Source organism: Mobula hypostoma, chromosome 7, assembly GCF_963921235.1.
Source record: "Mobula hypostoma chromosome 7, sMobHyp1.1, whole genome shotgun sequence".
Taxonomy (NCBI): Eukaryota; Metazoa; Chordata; class Chondrichthyes; order Myliobatiformes; family Myliobatidae; genus Mobula; species Mobula hypostoma.
In genome coordinates this window covers 32,801,009-32,826,576 of record NC_086103.1, presented here as the reverse complement: position 1 = coordinate 32,826,576, position 25,568 = coordinate 32,801,009, and the positions used below count along the sequence as shown (strand labels likewise).

General features: G+C 40.2%; 1 protein-coding gene across 4 annotated transcripts in view; it reads left to right on the top strand.

The window, feature by feature from the left end:
* The first annotated feature begins 3,438 nt into the window (after positions 1–3,438).
* The window catches only part of LOC134349220 (gamma-aminobutyric acid receptor subunit gamma-2), a 101,166-nt gene continuing 79,036 nt past the window's right edge, over positions 3,439–25,568 (top strand). For 3 of the 4 annotated variants that reach the window (XM_063053219.1, XM_063053218.1, XM_063053216.1), the window contains exons 1-5: positions 3,439–3,538; positions 3,783–3,994; positions 6,690–6,838; positions 6,965–7,032; positions 24,516–24,736. In XM_063053219.1, coding sequence (XP_062909289.1) covers positions 3,888–3,994; positions 6,690–6,838; positions 6,965–7,032; positions 24,516–24,736 — 545 coding nt within the window. In that variant the 5' untranslated portion in view covers positions 3,439–3,538; positions 3,783–3,887. The remainder of the gene's footprint in view (positions 3,539–3,782; positions 3,995–6,689; positions 6,839–6,964; positions 7,033–24,515; positions 24,737–25,568) is intronic. The other variant, XM_063053217.1, reaches the window with a different exon arrangement.

Below are 25,568 nucleotides of genomic sequence, written 5' to 3'. Positions count from 1 at the left end.
TCCAGGTCAAGTCCAGATTTTACCAGTTGGTTACCCAACATTTACGTCCATGTTTACATTTTGTCCTTGCTCCCTGGTCTTCCTAGTAACTATCAATGAACACTATTCTGTTTATACTATGACTGTGTCTGTGTCCTGCACTTGGATCCACTCCCAACGCCTCCTTGTACCAAATAGGCTCAACGACAATACTCTAAAAAGATACCTCAGAGTCATTCAACAGACTCACTCTCTTGAGATCCCTTTCCAACCTGATTTTCCCAATCGACCTGCGTGTTAAAATCTCCGATGACTATCAAAACATTGCCCTTTTGACATACCTTTTCTATTTCCTGTTGTAATTTGTGGTCCACATCCCAGCTACTTTTGGAAGGCCTGTATATAACTGCCATCAAGTGACATTTACCCTTGTAGTTTCTTAACTCAACCCAAAAGGGTTCAACATCTTCCAATCCTGTGTCACATCTTTCTACTGATTTGATGTTTTCTCCTCAGTTTTCTTTTAAATATTTCACCTTTCACTTTAAGCCTTATCTTTTAGTTCTAGTCTCACCTAACCTGATGGGGAAAAAGCATGCATTCATTCACTCCATCTATATAGAGGAAATTGTAAAACTAGATATATAAATGTAGAACCGTAGAACCACAAAACATTACAACACAGAAACAGGCCTTTTGGCACTTCTTGGCTGTGCTGAACCATTTTTCTGCCTAGTCCCACTGACCAGCACACGGACCATATCCCTCCATACACCTCTCATCCATGTATCTGTCCAAGTTTTTCTTAAATGTTAAAAGTGAGCCTTCATTTACCACTTCATCTGGCAGCTCATTCCATACTCCCACCACTCTCTATGTGAAGAAGCTCCCCCTAATGTTCCCTTTAAACTTTTCCACCTTCACCCTCAGCCCATGTCCCCTGTTTTTTTTCTCCCCTAGCCTCAGTGGAAAAAACCTGCTTGCACTCACTCTATCTATACCCATCATAATTTTATATACCTCTATCAAATCTTCCTTCATTCTTCTACGCTCCAGGGAATAAAGTCCTAACCTATTCAACCTTTCTCTGTAACTCAGTTTCTCAAGTCCCGGCAACATCCTTGTAAACCTTCTCTGCACTCTTTCAATGTTATTAATATCCTTCCTGTAATTTGGTGACCAAAACTGTACACAATACTCCAAATTTGGCCTTACCAATGCCTTATACAACCTCACCACAAGATTCCAACTCTTATACTCAATACCTTGATTTATAAAGGCCAATGTATCAAAAGCTTTCTTTGCAACCCTATCTACCTGTGACACCGCTTTTAGGGAATTTTCTATCTGTATTCCCAGATCCCTCTGTTCTACTGCACTCCTCAGTGCCCTACCATTTACCTTGTATGTTCTACCTTGGTTTGTCCTTCCAACGTGCAATACCTCACACTTGTCTGTATTAAACTCCATCTGCCATTTTTCAGTCCATTTTTCCAGCTGGTCCAAATCCCTCTGCAAGCTTTGAAAACCTTCCTCACTGTCCACTACACCTCCAATCTTTGTATCATCAGCAAATTTGCTGATCCAATTTACCACATTATCATCCAGATCATTGATATAGATGACAAATAACAATGGACCCAGCACTGATCCCTGTGACACACCACTAGTCACAGGCCTCCACTCACAGAAACAATCCTCCACTACCACTCTCTGGCTTCTTCCATTGAGCCAATGTCTAATCCAATTTACTACCTCTCCATGTATAACCTCCCATGTGGGACCTTGTCAAAGGCCTTAGTGAAGTCCATGTAGACAACATCCACTGCCTTCCCTTCATCCACTTTCTTGGTAACCTCCTTGAAAAACTCTAATAGGTTGGTTAAACATGACCTACCATGCACAAAGCCATGTTGACTCTCCCTAATAAGTCCCTGTATATCCAAATAGTTGTATATCCTATCTCTTAGTACTCTTTCCAATAATTTACCTACTACCAACGTCAAACTTACCGGCCTATAATTTCCCGGATTACTTTTCGAGCCTTTTTTAAACAATGGAACGACATGAGCTATCCTCCAATCCTCCGACAACTCACCCGTAGATACTGACATCTGCCAGGGCCCCTGCAATTTCAACACTAGTCTCCTTCAAGGTCCGAGGGAATACCCTGTCGGGTCCTGGGGATTTATCTGCTCTGATTTGCCTCAAGATAGCAAGCACCTCCTCCTCCTCAATCTGTATATGTTCCATGACCTCACTACTTGCTTGCCTTATTTCCAGTTTCCTTAGTAAATACAGACACAAAAAAACCATTTAAGATCTCCCCCATTTCTTTTGTTTCCATACATAGCCGACCAGTCTGATCTTCAAGAGGACCAATTTTATCCCTTACTATCCTTTTGCTCTTAATATAGATGTAGAGGTTAAATAATATGTATCAGTAAAATGTGTTTCTGTTTGCCTTGTCAATCTTTCTGCAGGAATCATATAGATTATGATTAGTTCATAAATGTGAATGATACAGAAGGAATACCATAGATGAAAATGCTTCCAGGCCATAGTTGCATGAATGTGATCTGGGACAACTGAATGGTATTAATTGTTACTGAACTGTACTGACTTTTAGAATATTGTGCAGTGTGTAATTCATTCCATTGCAAAGGTGCTTAAGTATAAAAAGTCTTCTCAGTAAAAACTTTAAAGTTATTGGAGTACACACAGCATCTGCAGAGAAAAATTGTTCCATGATTTTTTATTTACAAATAACCCAATTCATTTTGGACCTCATCTGTTCATGAGGATTAGTGGTTTTAAGAGTTGATTGCACTTGGTTTGGAATAATTTAATACCAGGAATCAGATGTAAGTCAATATTAAATTGTTCAGTTGGCTATATGGTGAAAATTCCTTTAACCACAACAGCAACGACAAGAGCACAGATACTGCAGTGCTTTTGTTTGGTAACAGGTAACATTGCACATGCCATATGAACAGTCTTTTCCACCTGCATTTTCCTGGATGGGAATAAATAATGTGATCAAGGTTTGACTCTGATTCTATATTTAAACTTGGATTACAAGATATTGCCGTGACTCCATTTACTCTCTCTCTCTGTCTCTCTCTCTCTCTCTCTCTCTCTCTCTCTCACTCACTCACTCACACTCTCACATTCTCTCCCACCTGCTCTCTCTCTCTCACTCACTCACTCACTCACTCACTCACTCTCTCACTCTCTCACTCTCACATTCTCTCCCACCTGCTCTCTCTCTCTCTCACTAGCTCCCACTTTCCTCCCTCTCTCTCTCTCTCATTCACTCACTCACTCACTCTCTCCCCCTCTCCCCCCACCTTTCTGGAGGAAATGCATCCGTTACAAATTCAGCAGCTACGTGTAATACTAAGCTAAAAAAAATCAGGCAAATCAGCAGAGACTCGAACCATACTGAGGATCGTGGCGATCGATTTACCACAAGAAATAACTTGGATTTTGCTGGTTTCATAGGACAGTTTATTTTAATATCTGGATATGCTACCAGCTTAAAATAAACGAATATAAGGTAAATATATGGATGTAATAAAGGCACATCATTCTCCAAGACACAATAAAAATTACACCAGAGACTCCAGTGGGTTAGAATCTGCACTAAGACTCCTAGATGCATTTCTAATTAAAGTGATAATAAATTGTTTTAATTTGTTCCAAAAGAATAAACTTATTTTTACTTATTCCCATTGGAACTATGTCACTGTTTGCCTGGGAGACGGTGGGACTGTCTGATCTGACGTTTAAATTGTCTGCAGTAGGCTCGCTACAAGCTGAGAATCAAATACACTCTGCTTTGTGCTATGTATCTCAGCGAATATTCACGGTAAGAGGACGGGCCGGCAACGGCGAGAAAACGAGAGATGGCTTCGCACAAAGCATATCTCAAAGGTCCCATCGCATTAAGTAAAGCTTCATTGCCGAGAAAGGTAATCTTCTGGACATTTCTGGTCGCGTGTCTTCCACCCTGGTAAGTGTATTTTTTTTTGCATCTGTTCATATGGGAGCTCTTTGCCGCACTGTAAGCGGTGAATACTGCTTTGTAGTATTTCCTTGCTTATAAAAAGGCTCTAGCTTCCTATCCGGTGTTAGAGTGTTCCGTTGTTACAGATCATCAGGGCTTTTTGAACACAAACTTGGTTGACTAATTTTTATGTGCTATATATGTACCCAGAGCCTTGATTTTCCTCTGCAACTAACCCGACTGGATAAATATTGGATTCCTTTGTTCGCGGTAGAAAGTGGATCGCAGGATTTAACTGCATGCCTCCTCTGGTTTGATTAAAATAAAAAGGTTTGCATTAGGCACATGCCTGGGATGTTGGGAGGACAATGGTGTGCAAACGCAGTCGCCTCATTTTACGTTTAACTGCTTCGCTTCGCAGTATTCTCCAGTTATTCTTCTCGACTTGGGTAGATGCTGGTTTCCCTTCATACCTGCAGATACATTGTTGATCTGATTCGATGTATTCTTACGCAATCTTTTGACAAGTAGAGAAGAGAAACACACAATGCATATATACGCGTGCGTTTGAACAGCAATGTCCAGAAACTTGGAAATCAGATGTTCTGTTTGACAGCAATGTTAATTCCTGGAGTGACAGTGTAGATGAATCTGGGTTACGTGCATTCCAGCCGAAAGCACGGCCGAATAGAAAAGTAGCACAAAGTGAAATTTAAATTTAAAAATAGATTGAAGGCGGAATGCAGGCATACCAGTATTGGCGATACTTGGAAATCCGTCGTCAGGTTCAGGATTTCCAAGTTCGACGATGATATGGATGAATATTGCAATGATTTGTTATAATTCTTGAGAGATCTGATACGTCACGTGTGTCTGACTCCCAGCATCTAAGAGATATTTGCAAAGCGAATTAACATGACCGGGATTTCCCTGACGATAAAGAGGATAGACTGCAGTCGTCTAATCAAATTGTACGGAGGCATAATTTTTCCATTGATCACAGAGCAAACTGTGAGGATGTTTCACCCCGTACTGCTGAGAAATGCATAGCGGAATTAATTATATTGGGTTGGGAGGGAGGGACATTTTAACTCTCATTAATAGAACTTTACTGGTAGTACAAGCGCCCATTAAAACATTATCGTTACCTGATGTCATGGCGGTGCATTCTCAAGCATGAGTAAATCTTATTGATAATCCGCGTCCCTGGGCCAGGTGATTCTTTCATTTTATGACGTTCTGTTTTAAAATGCCGTAAGATGAAGAAGGCAGGCTATTTTCCCTGGCAAAGGCTACGGGTTCTAAACCTCTTTGGGAGGATAATTCAGAGTTGCCTTTCCCTTCCCCCGCCACCTTACTGAACATATGGGCGCGTGAAGATTATACGCGAATACTATTCAAATGAGAATGTGATGTACACATGCCGTAGTCTTTTACAGAAAGTCTGAAGCTTCCATGGGCACGTTTCTTAGTTCTTTCCGTGATCGACAGACACTGAAATGTGACAGTGTTATATTTTAAAAGACAATAGGCCCATGAAACTTACTACCTCCTGCGCGCCTATTAGCCCAACCATTATCCTGAATGGTTTTGATTTCTAAGTTTGCCTGATAATTAAGTCATTTGATACAACGTTTAATATAAGCATATTGGTATTTGAATAAAGTGTGACGATCTCTGGGTTATTATTTAGTCTGCCTCAGACTATATTGAAATGGACTCTGAAGTTGTAACTTTACTCAAATGTTTTCCGTAAGATGATAGGTTTGATATCCTATGTTGGAGAAGAGTTAATTTTCTGGCATGTATGAACAACTGAATTTAACTTTTTCATATGTTACTGGATTCAGATGATCCACTGCAGTAATTTCAGCTGCCACTCCATTGTGGTACTTATGGAACGCTGCAATATTGGAGAAGTCATCTTCATTCTTGTTTCTCAGTTCCAACATTTTGAAGAAGGGCAACAGAGTTATCACTGATGTTTTGAGCAATATTTATTCCTCAAATAACTTCACAAACAATCTGCTCACAATACCATTACTGCTTATTGGGTCCCTGCTGTGAGCAAATTAGTGGCCCGTTTCCCATTTTACAACTTCACTGTAAAGCGTAAAAGCAGAGAGAAGAGAGTATGTCGTCATGACGGAAGGGGGTGAGGTGGGTTGTTGGCGATGATGATTGTAGGGCTGGAGCTTTGGGTCATTTCAAGGTTGTAAATAAAGGCAGTAAATAATATGAAAAAACTTTTTTACATTTAAAAAGGTAAATAATAGGACTATCTGAAAGTATTTATTAGCATATTATAGAAATATAAAATCAATTGAAGTAATTAAGTTATTTTAGAACTAAAGGGAATGATAATAGGAAAAAAACATTATATATATGTTATTCATCTCATTTCATAAATCTTACATCTCATATGGTAATTAAACATATTATTTTCCTGTTGCCATCTGCATATTGTGTGGTGTAATATTTCCTTCTCAAGTGTACTGTCACCATCAGCAGTTTCCAATTTCACACATACTAACACTCTCCTAACACGGCTACAATATACTACATTAAAGAGCAGATGTAATGTGAAAGGTGTGGGTAGACAATTTGATGCAACTGGCTGCAATGGTTAGATTTGTGAAATAACATTTATATTTTCTTTTATATCCCTCTTCCAATTGGCGATTTTTATTCTTTTTCCAAGCTCTAGCAAAAATGAAGATGATGATTATGAAGATTTGACACTTAATAAAACATGGGTACTGACTCCAAGGATTTATGAAAGTGATGTTACTCTTATTTTGAACAACTTATTGGAAGGCTATGACAATAAACTCCGACCTGACATTGGAGGTAAGTGTATGAGAAGGACTACTTACAGATAATCATTTTTGAATTGACTGTTTTGTCTCAATGTTGCATTTCAATGTTACAGAATGAGCCAAATGATCATCAATAACTTGCAATGTTTTGTTCCAGTGAAGCCAACAATAATTGATACCGACATGTATATAAATAGCATTGGTCCAGTGAATGCTATCAAAATGGTAAGTAATGTGAATATCAATCCTAACTTCTGTGCTTTGAAATCTATAATTTTAATGACATTAAATTCTGAATGATTTGGAATCATCAGGGAGAAATTCATAAATTCATCCAATGTTTCATAGTGGTACCATGGCAGAGTTAGCCAAGCCGTTGTGTCTCAGTGACCCTGACCTCCAGTGCTGCCCACATGGTGTTTGCATGTTCGCCCTATGATCATGTGGGTGTCGTCTGAAGTGTACTGTTTCCCCCACATGCCAAAGGTGTGCATGTTGTTGGATTAAATGACCACCATAAATTTCCCCTAGAGTGCAGGTGAGTGGTGGAATTGGTGAGGATGTAGGAAGAGTAAAAGGTGTAGGATTGGTGTAAAAGGGTGGCTGATAGTCGAGGCAGACTTGGTGATTGAAGGACTTGCTTTAGTATTGTACTTCTCTGTGATTCTATGACAGTAATGGCAAACGAGTGGAAGAGTCACCATTGTACTCATTTCTTAAGATTCAATTCCTTTGAAATTATGATTGACTAGAATTTAGTAAAATAAGTAGCTATACCCCACAACCATTTAATAAACTCTCCTGTGATTCCTCAAGAATATTTACATCCTATTTCACAGGAATATTTTAAATTGCTTGTGTCTTCATAAGATTCAAAACTTTATAGCCCATATCATAACCTATCAAGTCTTGTGGACTCGTCACCCATTTGCTTACTGACTTAAATTAGCTCTTGCTTAGCAACACCTTGATTTAAAACAATACTGTTTGCAAATCCTTCTAGGGCCTTGCCGTCCTTATCTCTCTAAGTTCCTCCAGCTCCACAACCCTCTGTAATATTTACAGTCTTTTAATTTTGGTCTGTTGGTCATTCATTCTGACTTTTTTTGTTGCTCTGTTGCTGAGTTGTGACTGTGGCTTCCTTGGCTGTGAGCTCAGAATTTTCATTTTTGAGTGTTCTACCTTCCAACCTTATCATCCTCTTTTCATTATATACCTTAAAACTAAATCTTTGAACAAGAAACATCCATCATTAGGGTCACCTACCTTCCAGGCCATGGTTCCTTCTCACTGCTACCATCAGAAATGAGGTACAGGAGGCTTGAGTCCCATACCCTTAGGTTCAGGAACAGTTATTAAACTTCAACCATCAGGCTCCTGAAACAGTATGGATAACTTCACTCACCACACCAGTGAACACAACCTATGGACTAACTTTTAAGGACTCAACAACACACATTCTACGTATTTTTTTAAAAATTAATTTGCACTTACAAAATTATCTTCTTTTGCACATTGGAAGCTTGTCAGCCTTTGTATTTAGTTTTTCATTGATTCAGGTATATTTCTCTGTGAATAAAGGAAAGGTACGTCACATCTGTGTTTTTCCGGTTAGCAGACGATTACCTGCAAGAAAACAAATCTTGGGATGACAAATTTACTTTGAACTTTGAACTTTGAAGGTTTGGTCATATGTTCAGGGTTCTGAAGGAAGTAGCTGGAGAGATTGTGGAGGCATTAACAATGATCTTTCAAGAATGTACTGGATGACTGGAAAATTGCAAATGTTGCTCCGCTATTTAAGTAGGGTGGGAGGCAGCAGAAAGGGAACTATTGACCCGTTAGCCTGAATTCAGTGGTTGGGAAGTTGTTGGAATCGATTGTTAGGGATGAGATTACGGAGTACCTGGAGGCACATGACAAGATGGAGCAAAGCCATCATGGTTTCCTGAAAGAAACATCCTGCCTGACTAACCTACTGCAATTTTTTGAGGAAATTACAAGCAGGGTAGGCAAAGGAGATGCAGTGCGTGTGGTGTACTTGGATTTTCAGAAGGCCTTTGACAAGGTGCTTAGCAAGAGCCCATGGAATGACAGGAGAGTTACCAGCATGGATGGAGCATTTGCTGATCAGCAGAAAACAGAGAGTTGGAATAAAGGAATCCTATTCGGGCTGGCTGCCGGTTTCCAGTGGAGTTCCACAGGGGTCGGTGTTAGGACCGCTGCTTTTTGCGATGTATGTTAATGATTTGGACTATAGGATTAAAGGATTTGTGGCTAAATTTGCTGATGATACAAAGATAGGTGGAGGAGCGGGTAGCGTTGAGGAAACAGAGAGCCTGCAGAGAGACTTAGATAGTTTAGGGGAATAGGCAAAGAAGTGGCAAATTAAATAGAATGTTGGAAAGTGTATGATCATGCACTTTGGTGGAAGAAATAAATAGGCAGACTATTATTTAGATGGGGAGAGAATTCAAAATGCAGAGATACGAGGGGACTTGGAAGTCCTTGTGCAGGATACCCTAAAGGTTAACCTCCAGGTTGAGTCAGTGGTGAAGAAGGCAAACGCAATGTTGGCATTTATTTCTAAAGGTATAGAATATAAAAGCAGGGATGTGATGTTGAGGATCTATAAGGCACTCGTGAGACGACACTTGGAATATTGTGTGCAGTTTTGGGCTCCTTATTTTAGAAAGGATATACTGACATTGAAGAGGGTTTAGAGAAGATACACGAGAATGATTCCGGGAATGAAAGGATTACCCTATGAGGAACGTCTGAAAGCTCTTGGACTGTATTCTTCAATGGTTTTTGACTCGGAGCAAGAAGGCTGCGAGTGAACGGCTGATTTTTTGGAGTGAAGGGAGTTTTTTACCACTTGGGAGGCGCGTGATGTCAGCCAGTAGCGCGCAAAAGGTTTAAAAAGAAGACCGCTGTATCCAGAGGGCAACATCAGGGCGGGCAGCTGAGTGGTAGGGCTTTGGCTCAACAGGCTTAGGTGGTAACGGGATGAGGAGAGATAGGTTTAACTGTGTTAATTGCAGAAAGGACGTAGTATGAGTGTGAGGCCAGTTTTCTGTGCTTGGTGTCAGATGTGGGGGATCCTGGAGTCTCCCAGCCTCCTGGACGTCCATAACTGCACCAGGTGTGTCAAGCTGCAGCTCCTGAGAGGACTGAGTCAGGGAATTGGAGATGCAGCTCGATTACCTTCGCCTGGTCAGGGATAGTGAGGAGGTGATAGAAAGGAGTTATAGGCGGGTGGTCACACCAGGGCCATGGGAGACAGACAGGAGGGTCACAGTCAGGAGGGGGAAGGGGAAGAGTCAGGTACTAGAGAGTACCCCTGTGGCTGTCCCCCTGAACAATAATTACTCCTGTTTGAGTACTCTTGGGGGGTGGGCAGCCTACCTGGGGGAAGCGGCAGTGGCCGTGCCTCTGGCACAGGTCTTGAAAAAAGACTACAGGGAGTTAGGAAGGAAGTTGAGAAGCAGGACCGCAAAGATAGTAATCTCGGGATTACTGCCTGTGCCACGCGACAGTGAACATAGGAATAGGATGAGGTGGAGGATAAATGCGTGGCTGAGGGATTGGAGCAGGTGGCAGGGATTCAGATTTTTGGAACATTCAAACCTATTTTGGGGCAGGTGTAACCTGTAGAAAAAAGACGGGTTGCATTTGAATCCCAGAGGGACCAATATCCTGGAGTGGAGGTTTGCTAAGGAGAGTTTAAACTAGAATTGTTGTGGGGTGGGAACTGAACTGAAGAGACTGGGGAAGAAGAGGTTGGCTCACAAATAGAGAAAGCTTGGAGACTGTGCAAGAGGGAGGATAGGCAAGTGATAGAGAAGGGACACACTCAGACCGAAGGTTTGAGATGCGTCTATTTTAACGCAAGGAGTGTTGTGAACAAAGTGGGTGAGCTTAGAGCATGGATCAGTACTTGGAGATATAATGTGGTGGCCATTACAGAGACTTGGATGGCTCAGGGACTGGAATGGTTACTTCAAGTGCTGAGTTTTAGATGTTTGAGAAAGGACAGGGAGGGAGGCAAAAGAGGTGGGGGCGTGGAACTGTTGATCAGAGATAGTGTCTCGGCTGCAGAAAAGATGAACGCCTTGGAGGGATTGTCTACAGAGTCTCTGTGGGTGGAGTTTAGGAACAGGAAGGGGTCAATAACTTTACTGGGTGCTTTTTATGGGCCACCCAATAGTAACAGGGATACCGAGGAGCAGTTAGGGAAACAGATCCTGGAAAGTTGTAATAATAACAGAGTTGTCGTGGTAGGAGATTTTAATTTCCCAAATATGGATTGGCATCTTCCTAAAGCGAGGGGTTTCAATGGGGTGGAGTTTGTTAGGTGTGTGCGGGAAGGTTTCTTGACACTATATGTAGATAAGCGTACAAGAGGAGAGGCTGTACTTGATTTGGTATTGGGAAATGAACCTGGTCAGGTATCAGATCTCTCAGTGGGAGAGCATTTTGGAGATAGATTAGATTATGAGGACACTCAGTCCTCGTTTATTGTCATTTAGAAATGCATGCATTAAAAATGATACAATGCTCCTCCAGAAAGATGTCACAGAAACACAGGACAAACCAAGACTAAGGTTAGGAGGGGGAAGGGGAAGAGTCAGGTAATAGAGAGTACCCTGGTGGCTGTGCCCCTTAACAATAGGTACTCCTGTTTGAGTACTGTTGGGGGGGACAGCTTACCCGGGGGAAGCGACAGTGGCCGTGCCTCCGGCACAGAGTCCGGCCCTGTAGCTCAGGAGGGTAGGGAAAGGAAGAGGAGGGTAGTTGTGATAGGGGACTTGATAGTAAGGAGGTCAGATAGGCGATTCTGTGGACGCAGTCCAGAGACCCGGATGGTAGTTTGCCTCCCTGATGCCAGGGTCCGGGATATTTCTGATCGTGTTCAAGATATCCTGAAGTGGGAGGGTGAGGAGCCAGAGGTCGTGGTACATATAGGTACCAATGACATAGGTAGGAAAAGGGAAGAGGTCCTGAAAGGAGAATATAGGGAGCTAGGAAGGGAGTTGAGAAAAAGGACCGCAAAGGTAGTAATCTCGGGATTACTGCCTGTGCCACGCGACAGTGAGAGTAGGAATGCGATGAGGTGGAAGATAAATGCGTGGCTGAGGGATTGGAGCAGGGGACAGGGATTCAAGTTTTTGGATCATTGGGACCTTTTTTGGCGCAGGTGTGACCTGTACAAAAAGGACGGGTTACACTTGAATCCTAGGGGGACCAATATCCTGGCAGGGAGATTAGCGAGGGCTACTGAGGTGACTTTAAACTAGAATGGTTGGGGGGTGGGAATCAAATTAAAGAGGCTAGGTGTGAGGAGGTTAGTTCACAACAGGGGGATGGGAACCAGTGCAGAGAGACAGAGGGGTGTAAAGTGAGGGTAGAAGTAAAAAGTAGTAAGGAGAAAAGTAAAAGTGGCAGGCCGACAAATCCAGGGCAAGCATCAAAAAGAGCCACTTTTCAACATAATTGTATAAGGGCTAAGAGAGTTGTAAAAGAGTGCCTGAAGGCTTTGTGTGTCAATGCAAGGAGCATTTGTAACAAGATGGATGAATTGAAAGTGCAGATTGTTATTAATGATTATGATATAGTTGGGATCACAGAGACATGGCTCCAGGGTGGCCAAGGATGGAAGCTCAACGTTCAGGGATATTCAATATTCAGGAGGGATAGACATGAAAGAAAAGGAGGTGGGGTGGCGTTGCTGGCTAAAGATGAGATTAACGCAATAGAAAGGAAGGACATAAGCCGGGAAGATGTGGAATCGATATGGGTAGAGCTGCATAACACTAAGGGGCAGAAAACGCTGGTGGGAGTTGTGTACAGGCGGCCTAACAGTAGTAGTGAGGTCGGAGATGGTATTAAACAGGAAATTAGAAATGTGTGCAATAAAGGAACAGCAGTTAGGGTGACTTCAATCTACATGTAGATTGGGTGAACCAAATTGGTAAAGGTGCTGAGGAAGAGGATTTCTTGGAATGTATGCGGGATGGTTTTTTGAACCAACATGTCGAGGAACCAACTAGAGAGCAGGCTATTCTAGATTGGGTTTTGAGCAATGAGGAAGGGTTAATTAGCAATCTTGTCGTGAGAGGCCCCTTGGGTAAGAGTGACCATAATATGGTGGAATTCTTCATTAAGATGGAGAGTGACATAGTTAATTCAGAAACAAAGGTTCTGAACTTAAAGAGGGGTAACTTTGAAGGTATGAGACGTGAATTAGCTAAGATAGACTGGCAAATGACACTTAAAGGATTGACGGTGGATATGCAATGGCAGTGCATTTAAGGATTGCATGGATGAACTACAACAATTGTTCATCCCAGTTTGGCAAAAGAATAAATCAAGGAAGGTAGTGCACCCGTGGCTGACAAGGGAAATTAGGGATAGTATCAATTCCAAAGAAGAAGCATACAAATTAGCCAGAAAAAGTGGCACACCTGAGGACTGGAAGAAATTCAGAGTTCAGCAGAGGAGGACAAAGGGCTTAATTAGGAAGGGTAAAAAAGATTATGAGAGAAAACTGGCAGGGAACATAAAAACTGACTGTAAAAGCTTTTATAGATATGTTAAAAGGAAAAGACTGGTAAAGACAAATGTAGGTCCCCTACAGACAGAAACAGGTGAGTTGATTATGGGGAGCAAGGACATGGCAGACCAATTGAATAATTACTTTGGTTCTGTCTTCACTAAGGAGGACATAAATAATCTTCCAGAAAGAGTAGGGGACAGAGGGTCCAGTGAGATGGAGGAACTGAGTGAAATACATGTTAGTAGGGAAGTGGTGTTGGGTAACTTGAAGGGATTAAAGGCAGATAAATCCCTAGGGCCAGATGGTCTGCATCCCAGAATGCTTAAGGAAGTAGCCCAAGAAATAGTGGATGCACTAGTGATAATTTTTCAAAACTCGTTAGATTCTGGACTAGTTCCTGAGGATTGGAGGGTGGCTAATGTAACCCCACTTTTTAAAAAAGGAGGGAGAGAGAAACCGGGGAATTATAGACCGGTTAGCCTAACGTCGGTGGTGGGGAAACTGCTGGAGTCAGTTATCAAAGATGTGATAACAGCACATTTGGAAAGTGGTGAAATCATTGGACAAAGTCAGCATGGATTTGTGAAAGGAAAATCATGTCTGATGAATCTCATAGAATTTTTTGAGGATGTAACTAGTAGAGTGGATCGGGGAGAACCAGTGGATGTGATATATTTGGATTTTCAAAAGGCTTTTGACAAGGTTCCTCACAGGAGATTAGTGTGCAAACTTAAAGCACACGGTATTGGGGGTAAGGTATTGATGTGCATAGAGAATTGGTTAGCAGACAGGAAGCAAAGAGTGGGAATAAACGGGACCTTTTCAGAATGGCAGGCGGTGACTAGTGGGGTACCGCAAGGCTCAGTGCTGGGACCCCAGTTGTTTACAATATATATTAATGACTTGGATGAGGGAATTAAATGCAGCATCTCCAAGTTTGCGGATGACACGAAGCTGGGCGGCAGTGTTAGCTGTGAGGAGGATGCTAAGAGGATGCAGGGTGACTTGGATAGGTTGGGTGAGTGGGCAAATTCATGGCAGATGCAATTTAATGTGGATAAATGTGAAGTTATCCACTTTGGTGGCAAAAATAGGAAAACAGATTATTATCTGAATGGTGGCCGATTAGGAGAAGGGGAGGTGCAACGAGACCTGGGTGTCATTATACACCAGTCATTGAAAGTGGGCATGCAGGTACAGCAGGCGGTGAAAAAGGCGAATGGTATGCTGGCATTTATAGCGAGAGGATTCGAGTACAGGAGCAGGGAGGTACTACTGCAGTTGTACAAGGCCTTGGTGAGACCACACCTGGAGTATTGTGTGCAGTTTTGGTCCCCTAACCTGAGGAAAGACATCCTTGCCATAGAGGGAGTACAAAGAAGGTTCACCAGATTGATTCCTGGGATGGCAGGACTTTCATATGAAGAAAGACTGGATGAACTGGGCTTGTACTCGTTGGAATTTAGAAGATTGAGGGGGGATCTGATTGAAACGTATAAAATCCTAAAGGGATTGGACAGGCTAGATGCAGGAAGATTGTTCCCGATGTTGGGGAAGTGCAGAACAAGGGGCCACAGTTTGAGGATAGAGGGGAAGCCTTTTAGGACGGAGATTAGGAAAAACTTCTTCTCACAGAGAGTGGTGAATCTGTGGAATTCTCTGCCACAGGAAACAGTTGAGGCCAGTTCATTGGCTATACTTAAGAGGGAGTTAGATATGGCCCTTGTGGCTGCGGGGGTCAGGGGGTATGGAGGGAAGGCTGGGGCGGGGTTCTGAGTTGGATGATCAGCCAGGATCATAATAAATGGTGGTGCAGGCTCGAAGGGCCGAAAGGCCTACTCCTGCACCTATTTTCTATGTTTCTATGTTTAAAACTGACAAAACCTCATAATTATAACATATAGTTACAACAGCAAAGCAATACCGTAGTTTGATAAAGAGCAGACCATGGGCACGGTAAAAAAAAATCTCAAGTCCCGATAGCCCCATCATCTCACGCAGACGGTAGAAGGGAGAAACTCTCCCTGCCATGAACCTCCAAGCGTCGCAAACTTGCTGATGCAGCACCATTGGAAGCACCCGACCTGATCATAATTCTGTCTCCTTTACAATAGCATTGGAGAGAGATAGGAACAGACAAGTTAGAAAAGCAGTTAATTGGAGTAAAAGGAATTATGAAGCTATCAGGCAGGAAATTGGAGGCTTACATTGGAAACAGATGTTCTCAGGGAAAAGCACGGAAGAGATGTGGCAAATATTCTGGGGATATTTGTGCGGAGTTCTGTATAGGTACGTTCCAATGAGACAGGGAAGTTATGGTAGGGTACAGGAACTGTGGTGTACAAAGGCCGTAATAAATCTAGTCAAGAAGAAAATAAAAGCTTACAAATGGTACAGAGAGCTAGGTAATGTTAGAGAGCTAGAAGATTATAAGGCTAATAGGAAGGAGCTTAAGAAGGAAATTAGGAAAGCCAGAAGGGTCCATGAGAAGGCCTTGGCGGGCAGGATTAAGGAAAACCCCCAGGCCTTCTACAAGTATGTGAAGAGCAAGAGGTTAAGACGTGAAAGAACAGGATCTATCAAGTTTGACAGTGGAAAAGTGTGTATCGAACCAGAGGAAATAGCAGAGGTACTTAATGAATACCTTACTTCAGTATTAACCATGGAAAAGGATCTTGGTGATTGTAGTGATGACTTTCAGCAGACTGAAAAGCTTGAGCATGTAGATATTAAGAAAGAGGATGTGCTGGAGCTTTTGGAAAGCATCAAGTTGGATAAGTCGCCGGGACTGGATATGATGTACCCCAGGCTACTGTGGGAGGGGAGAGAAGAGATTGCTGAGCCTCTGGCAATGATCTTTGCATCATTAATAGGGTTGGGAGAGGTTCCGGATGATTGGAGGGTTACAAATGTTGTTCCTTTATTCAAGAAAGGGAGTAGAGATAGCCCAGGAAATTATAGACCAGTGAGTCTTTCCTCAGTGGTTGGTAAGTTGATGGAGAAGACCCTGAGAGGCAGGATTTATGAACATTTGGAGAGGTACAATATGATTAGGAGTAGTCAGCATGGCTTTGTCAAGGGCAGGTTGTGCCTTATGAGCCTAATTGAATTTTTTGAGGATGTGATGAAACACATTGATGAAGGAAGAGCAGTAGATATAGTGTATATGGATTTCAGCAAGGCATTTGATACGGTACCCCATGCAAGGCTTATTGAGAAAGTAAAGAGACATGGGATCCAAGGGGACATTGCTTTGTGGATCCAGAACTGGCTTGCTCAGAGAAGGCAAAGAGTGGTTGTAGACAGGTCATATTCTGCATGGAGGTCAGTCACCAGTGGAGTGCCTCAGGGATCTGTTCTGGGACCCTTACACTTCGCGATTTTTATAAATGACCTGGATGAGGAAGTGAAGGGATAGGTTAGAAAGTTTGTTGATGACATAAACGTTGGAGGTGTTGTGGATAGTGTGGAGGGCTGTCAGAGGTTACAGCGGGACATTGATAGTATGCAAAACTGGGCTGAGAAGTGGCAGATGGAGTTCAACCCAGATAAGTGCAAGGTGGTTCATTTTGATACGTCAAATATGATGAGAGAGTATAATATCAATGTTAAGAGTCTTGGCAGTGTGGAGGATCAGAGGGATCTTGGGGTCCTAGACCATAGGACGCTCAAAGCAGCTGCGCAGGTTGACTCAGTGGTTAAGAAGGCATATGGTGTATTGGCCATCATCAATCATGGAATTGAATTTAGGAGCCGAGAGGTAATGTTGCAGCTGTATAGGACCCTGGTCAGACCCCACTTGGAATACTGTGCTCAGTTCTGGTCGCCTCACTACCAGAAGAATGTGGAAGCCATAGAAAAGGTGCAGAATAGATTTACAAGGATGTTGCCTGGATTGGGGAGCATGCCTTATGAGAATACGATGAGTGAACTCGGCCTTTTCTCCTTGGAGTGATGGAGGATGAGAGGTGACCTGATAGAGGTGCATAAGGTGATGAGAGGCATTGATCGTGTGGATAGTCAGAGGCTTTTTCCCAGGGCTGAAATGGTTGCCACAAGAGGACACAGGTTTAAGGTGCTGGGGAGTAGGTACAGAGGAGATGTCAGGGGTAAGTTTTTTACTGAGGGAGAGGTGAGTGCATGGAATGGGCTGCTGGCAACGGTGGTGGAGGTGGATACGATAGGGACTTTTAAGAGACATTTAGATAAGCACATGAAGCTTAGTAAAATAGAGGGCTATAGGTAAACCTAGTAATTTCTAAGGTAAGGACATGGTCGGCACAACTTTGTGGGCCGAAGAGCTTGTATTGTGCTGTTGATTTTTTATGTTTCTATGTTTCTTTGTATTCCCTGTAGTTCAGGAGAATGAGGGGGGATGTCATAGAAACATTCCAAAATAAAAGGCCTGAACAGATTAGATATGGCAAAGGTATTTCCCATGCTAGGGGAGTCTAGGACAAGAGGGCACAGCTTCAGGATTGAAGGACGTCCATTTAGAACAGAGATGCGGAGAAATTACTTTAGTCAGAGGGTGGTAAATCTGGAATTTGTTGCCACGACTGGCTGTCTTTGGGTGCATTTAAAGCAGAGATAGATAGGTTCTTGACTAGCCAGTGCACCTAAGGGTATGGGGAGAAGACAGGGGAGTGGGGATAATTGGAAGAATTGGATCCCCCCATGATTGAATGGCGAAGCAGGCGCGATGGGCCAAATGGCCTACTTCTCCTGTATCTTATGATCTTATGTTTTAATATCTACTAGCGTGACTTGGTGTTAGTTTGTTTATTAGTGATTGTGAAATGTTGTAGCATGCATTAGTTTAGCTTGGTATTATTTTAGACAAAGATAGAGATGTTCATCACCTTCCCTCACATCTTTAACTCTCGCAACCCACATTTGAACATTTTGCAGAATAACGTGTATGCAACTTTCCCTGTGCAAAACAGAGATTTTGCATCTTCTGGAAAATTTTGTACCTCTTCCCTGTTGAATATTCCGAACAACTGAAAAGTACAAAGAAGGACAACGTTTGGCAAGTGTAACACTGAACAGTGGAGGATTGTGGGTTGAGGGATGTCTGGACAGACAAGGATCAGTTATGAAGTATCTAGTCCAGCTTAGCCAGTCACCTTGATCTCCATTTTTCTCCGTCTTATAATTGCCAATTTGCCCTTCTTGATGGGATGAAAATGTGACAAAGGCTGTATTTGCCTCCTGTTCCTTTTGTTTCTACCTGATGTTCTTATTGTGCAATCTCCTCCAGCAAATGAGAAGAATGAAAACTAGTGAAATTGTTGTGAAATGATTGGAGAAGATAACTTGCTAAGTAGTCTCTGGTAGGATACTCTAGTAGCTGAGGGATAGTGTTGTGATTCATGTGAAATTATACAGAAAATAAGGTCATAGTGACTGTAAGAATATTTGAATGATACCCCAATTTATTTTGATAGTTTAACTAAAAGGAAGCTATCCCAACGCAATGTTTGCAGTTAATTATATAGAGATACAAGACAATGTTGAATTATGCAAATGAGAATGATGCCATTAAAGGAAGGTGTGATCTAATATAAATTTGGAGGTAGAAAATATACTACATGATGTGTTATTGAGAGCTGTGGCATGTGATAAATAAAAACACAGACTGGCTAGATAATCTGGGAAGTCACGAATGTGATCTACTGTTTCACTTCAGATATTTGTCATACCATGTGACTGTCCTGACATACAATATATGTTCCTTTTCCACTATCCATGTCACTAATTCACTGCAATGACATCCACACAGATTTCTTCAGAATTTTTGCATCTCGGCTTTCTGCAGAAACATCATTTACTTACACCATGAAGTATTCCTGCATTTGAACAATTAAACATTTCAGCAAAAAAAAAGTATTTTGAGGTGAATTCTTTAGATTTCACATTCAGCGTGGTATTTAGTGCTTGCTTCTAGGAAGAAAGACAATGGGAAAATGGGAGAAAAGAGGACCTGAGATGGCCTTGAAAATGAATAAATTAAAGTGGGGGAGGAGAGGAACTACCTGTGGGAGAGACCAGAACCACAGATAGTGAATTTAAGAGGCAGCAATAAATCCGGTGGAATATTCAGAAGTGTTGCCTTCATTTTGGGAGTAGTAACAATGTAGGATTTGATAAGCAGGAATTAACTGGAGTCGTTAGCAGAGCTACTTCATTAAAGGGAAAGCTGAGTGAGGATAAGAAAGGGGAGGACTTGAAGAACACTGATAGCATTTGATGATTTAGCATTGGAAAAGTTGCTTTTTTAATTTCAAAAGTTGACGTTATTTATAATAAAAATATATACCAAGCAAGAAAACAGCGTAAATCAATCTTTACATTCATGTTTGGTACTTTAGGTTACGTAAACTTTAAAGAGAAAAAAAAGAACACAAAATGACATAGCACTATTGTCACTCACGTGTCTCCATGAGATGATACTCTCTTTGTTCAAAAGGTTATCTCCACCCAGCTTTGCCCCTCCATGTGTGATAGTGAAAGGGGCCTATAGTGTGATACTTCCCCATTGAGCTTTCGGATTGGTCGCTCCGGGTTTCAGTGCATTCCTCAGCAGGTACACTAGCCGCCTGGACTGAGTCAGTCTGCAGCTTTTGCTTACAGTGCCTCACTGTGCTGGAAGACCAACAAGCTCAGGGCAGATTAAAGGGTGTCCTTCATTGAAGTGATGACCATCCAACAACACTTGATGTCTGCTTTATGTCTGTCCCCAGGAACAACCTGTAGATCAGAGAATCCTCTGATGTGGAACTTAAAAGCTGACATTATCTAGCAAATTGGGTTAAGTAACATGCTTCCATTCAGAAGCCTTGCTGAATGATCAGCTGCCACATTTAACCATAATTGTGTCTATATATGTTAATAGCTGTTTATAGAATGCTGCAGTTACTTCAGATTTTGATCACTGACACATTAACACTCTGATTCATGTGGAAGTTCTCAGTATCTATGAGCCATTAAGTCATGATTGTGTCATCCAAGCCTCTCAGGAAATAGAAGCTTGCACAACATAAATTTAGTCAAGACTCAATTCAAGAAACAAAAGAAGACAATAAGGGTTTTCTACTAATATTCATGAGCTTAAACCTTTGACAAGTGTGTTGCTAACAGAGGTGTACATCGTTTTTTTAAAACTTTCATTATGTTGCAATTTTTTTTGATTTTTGAGTTTGATCACTTACAAACGTACTTTGGAAGTTAAAGCAGATGGCTAATAACACTATGCAGACAATATTGAAATATTTTTCATTTCAATGTTGTATATTTTCTTTATATATGGGACATGATATCAATATTTATAATGTTAATAAATTGCATTTATGGTGAAGCTCCAGATAGATTTGGAAAGTATGGCATTGTAATGTTCTATTGTACTAATTTACTTTTGTAGAATTCAGTGCAAACCGCTCTTAAAGTAGAATCACCCAAATGTATTGCAAATTTGTGAGTGGCAATCTTTTGTGTTTCAACATGTAAAGAAATTGGAAATATTCATTTCAGGACAATAAAAAAACTGTACCTAGTCACATAAGTATGAATTTTGCTGGTGACATTTATGAATGGATGCCTAAGACATACAATATATGTAAATTACTGCCACTGCTATTATTCTGAGGACTGTTACCCATAAATTTTAATCAATCATAAAAATATCTGTGTCACCACAAATATAATAGGGAAATTACTTCTCATGTTTTATACAATCAAATATTTCAGTATTTTATAAAATTAAATAGTTTTATGACTTTCGTAAAAGTTGAAGTTAAAATAAATCTTTTCACCATGTTTACGTTTTTTCTGCTTTGCAGAAACTGTAGTTCTTTCACTTGTTGATTATTTATTGAGCACTTAATACATCTTGAAGCAGTAATCGTGTTAAGAACATTTATTTTACTTTAGCTGTAGGAAATAGTGGTATAGCTTTTTCTCATAGTATGAAGCAAATGACTGTATTGACAGGTTGTTTCACATTGCTGCTAACTATCAACCATTTTGCATTATTACCTAAAGTTAAGAGATATCATGGAACAAATTGCATCAACTCAATAAGTAGGGAAGTGGCAATAACTCAAGCAAACTGTGTGTTTATCAAATAGATTTCAAAATTAATTTAACTTTTTATGATGACTACATGCAACTCAGGAAGCTAAGGAATTTAAATTCGGTCTAAAATAAAAAAAACAGTTTTGGCATGGTGATCAGAAATTAAAATGGGCGAATCAATTAAAATTATATAAAAATAATCTTTTAACGTTTTTCAGAAGAAGGAAACTAGGAGTAAGTATCTAAAATTAGCAAAACAAAATCAGTTTGAAACCAACAAAAGCTACAGTACTGTACAATTAAAAGAATGGCGGGGAAGGGGTGTTGGTGGTGATAGCATTAGCTTTGGGTAATACCCAAAATTTAAGCAGAGTATAAAAAGAAATCAAGAGCTTATTGCAACAACTAAAATGGGAAATGTAAACCACTAACTTAAAAAAAACTAAAGTCATGTATTAAATCAATTTTGAAAAAGGATGATTTCATTTAAAGCTAAAAAATGCAATGTTGTGAAAATTGTATATGTAATTTTCCCTATGTATTCAAATTGATTGCAAGCAAGCGAAAATTAAAAGATAAAATGAATTCTTCAGACATTTTGGAAAACCAAATAGCAGCTCTAAAGGTCTGATGCATGGAATTTTCAATTGCAAAGCTACCTGGTAGCCAGTATGCAAACTGTTCACTCCTTTATTTTTAAAAACATCTTCCTTTCTCAGTTAATTACTTTGTTATTCACTATCACTAAATTACTGGGCTGAATTTCCTTCTGCCGTCCCACATGAAGTCAGGATGAATAGTCACAGAAAGTAAGAAACATGCTGTGCAGTGAGGCTTGTGGGTATCTCAGGGCTCTGAACTGCCTCCCGTCTCTGAATTTGTTAGGATAGACATTTCACCCAAAAGTATTGAGCAGATGAGTAGTCTGCTTTCAACCTATAATATTATGCTCATACCTCAATTTAAGATGGTAAATGTTAGCTTGGGTGGGTTTTGGAAGATTTCTCTACTGTATTAATTTTGGGCTGCACATTCTTCTGGAAAGTGAAGATGTGTTCCAAGAAATTGTAGTAACGGTCATGAGACATTCTGTAGCTAATCACAAGGTGCATATGAAATTCCTGTTTAAATTTTATCACTCCATGTGAGGAAGCATTAGTTTTCTGTGTTACATGCTTGCTTTTAATAAAATGGCTGAAATTGGATTTTACTTTCTGAGTAATTGTGATTACAATTAATGTCCTACATTCTGATTGATTGCATTATGGTCAGGTCTACAACATCATCTGTGTCCCTGAGATGGAAAATTTTAGAGTCCAATAAGAGTTAAATGAATTTTTAAAATTCAATTAAATTGATCTGGCAGTAACTGAAAAGGTACTTATGACCCTTTCTAATCCTTTTCATGTTTCTAACTTTCAATAAGTAAAATAAATTAATTTAAAGATAATTGATCTTCAGTGAATTTGATCATTGGCATCCTGTTAATCGCATTCCCCTATTTTTAAAGAGATGGCATTGTAGGCTGCATTATTGTGAGATTAACATGATATGCACATCTTTATTGAGTTTTTGACTTTAATGCATGCACGCCATCTTAAGTCTGTAAAATCGAATAAAATATCTAACTTAGTGTTCAGTTACTCGTTTGAAATAGTACCAAAAACTAATAGATGTATTTCAATTTCTCCATCGGTAAACATAATACATAAATTAAGCAATAACATTTTGTCCTCGTCATTGATATAATTTGTAACTGAACTGTTTCTGGCTTTATATCACTCTATGAAGACAGATTGAATTTATGTTATTTTGCAAAAAAAAAATCATAAAGGATACTATAAACTTGAAGGGTATTTAATATATCTCATCATCATTTATGAATGGACAGTTAGTTTTCTTCAATGGTGTTCAGCCATCTATCTTTTGGAAATAGCTTGTACAGAATTGTCTCAATTCTCATGGTCTTTTCACCCAGAGCACTGAAATGCTATACTGGATGAATATAAATCATGAACTTAGAATTTCTCCATAAATCACATGAAGATATAAGGGCAATTTTTATGACAAATCCCCACTGCCTGTAACAAAGTAGTAAGCCTTCCTGTTTCATTTTGTTTCACTAAAACAGGCAATAGGGTAATAATTTCTTCTGCCAGTATCTCAGCCTAAGAGGTGGTATTACATGAGAGCATAAGTGCTTTTAACTCATTTAACTCATATATCTTATGAGGTTGGATATTACTGGTCGAATGTGATATGTGCACTACAAATTAATAATCATACAAAAGTTGCATTAATTTAACATTGAACTGCTCTTGAGAGTTGTTTTATCTGGTATTATTAAAATATGTTGCCACAGTGTTTGGATGAAAGCTTAATTTGTATTTTCCTCTAATATGAGTAAATTTGAACATATAGATGTTGAAGCAATAAAGAATACCAAATATACGATTAAAAGCTGCAAGATCAATTTTGAACTGCCCGTAAAATTAGCAATGCTGATTGGTCTTTTTTTAATTAAAGTGTTCAATATCTGTTTGTATTGAATGAGAAATGACAAGATATGGAACTCTAGATTAATGAAATGCACCTCCTCTTGCATGATTATATTCTTCATAAAATCCAAGAGGGGAACCATGGAAAGTCAAGAATCATTATGGACAGTTAGATTCTGATTAACTTTATTTTATAACCACAAATTCAGCAGTTTCTGCCTCATTCACTTTGCTTCTCCCCACAGAGGGGGAAAAAAAACAGTCTGGAAGTCTGATTATCTGGACAGAATTGCCAAGTGCCAAGTGTTAAAATCAAAAGGAATTTAATAAGGCAGCCAGTATTCCATATACATGCCCTGTATATACATACATAGATGGGCTATTATTTTTCATGGATCTTGTTTACTGTTGAATTTAGCACATCCTCCCGATCACTCAATAGCTAGATTAGCACAATGCTTTAGTATTGAGTTATTTATGGGAAAGATAATGTGTAACAAGATTCATGCATAGCATTGAAATTATGCTTGTTAATAAGAATATTGATTGCATTGTATCCTGGTTCTATTCAACAGGAATATACCATTGATATATTTTTTGCTCAAACATGGTATGACAGACGACTCAAATTTAACAGCACAGTGAAGGTACTTGGACTAAACAGCAATATGGTTGGCAAAATATGGATACCAGACACATTTTTCAGAAATTCAAAGAAGGCCGATGCCCACTGGATAACAACCCCAAATCGAATGCTTAGGATATGGAATGATGGAAGAATATTATACACACTGAGGTAGCCCAAGTTAACATGTTTCTGTTTTGATGATGTACAGTACAAGGAAAATTTAACTGTAACTGTAGTGTATTGAGTGCACTTGTTAACAATTACATAACCTTGTTAGCCTTTTTATTGTTAAATACCATTCAGTATTCAAGTTATTTGTTTTTATTATACTGAACAAGCCACTTGTACGGATCTACAGGTAGGCTTTCCACCACTTAGTCAGCGGCATGGTCAACAATATGAGAACCTTGGTACAGAATTCATGAGAATATCTTTATTTGACACATGCACATCAAAACATCGAAATATATAATGAAATTTATGGTTTGCGTCAACAACTAACATAGTCTGAGTATGTGTTGGGTGTAGCCCACAAATGTTGCCATGTTTCTGACACCAAAGTTACTCATTAGTGCTCACCCATACATCTTTGGAATGTGGGAGGAAACTGGAGCACCTGGAGGAAACCCACATGATCACTGAGAGAGCATACAAACCCCTTGGAGGCTGCAGCTTATTAGACCTATAATAGTGTCCTGTCCTCAGACTTTCTGTCTTTTCTTATGTTACTGCAGTGTGGTGGAAATCCTACTGATGCAATATTCAAGATGGGATTTTGTCTTCCTGACAGGATATCAGTGGAAATTCATGAACTTTTCTAACACTAAACCGATTGCATATTGAAAGCAATGAATAACTAGGTTTTACTGGAGTAGGGTATCATTGATTTGAATTATTCCCCTCTCTGAGGCTCAAAATAAACTTACAAAACTGCAAGAACAGAACGACCTTTAGGTCTTGATAAATGGGGGATCTTATTTAATATTACTTTAGGATTAAG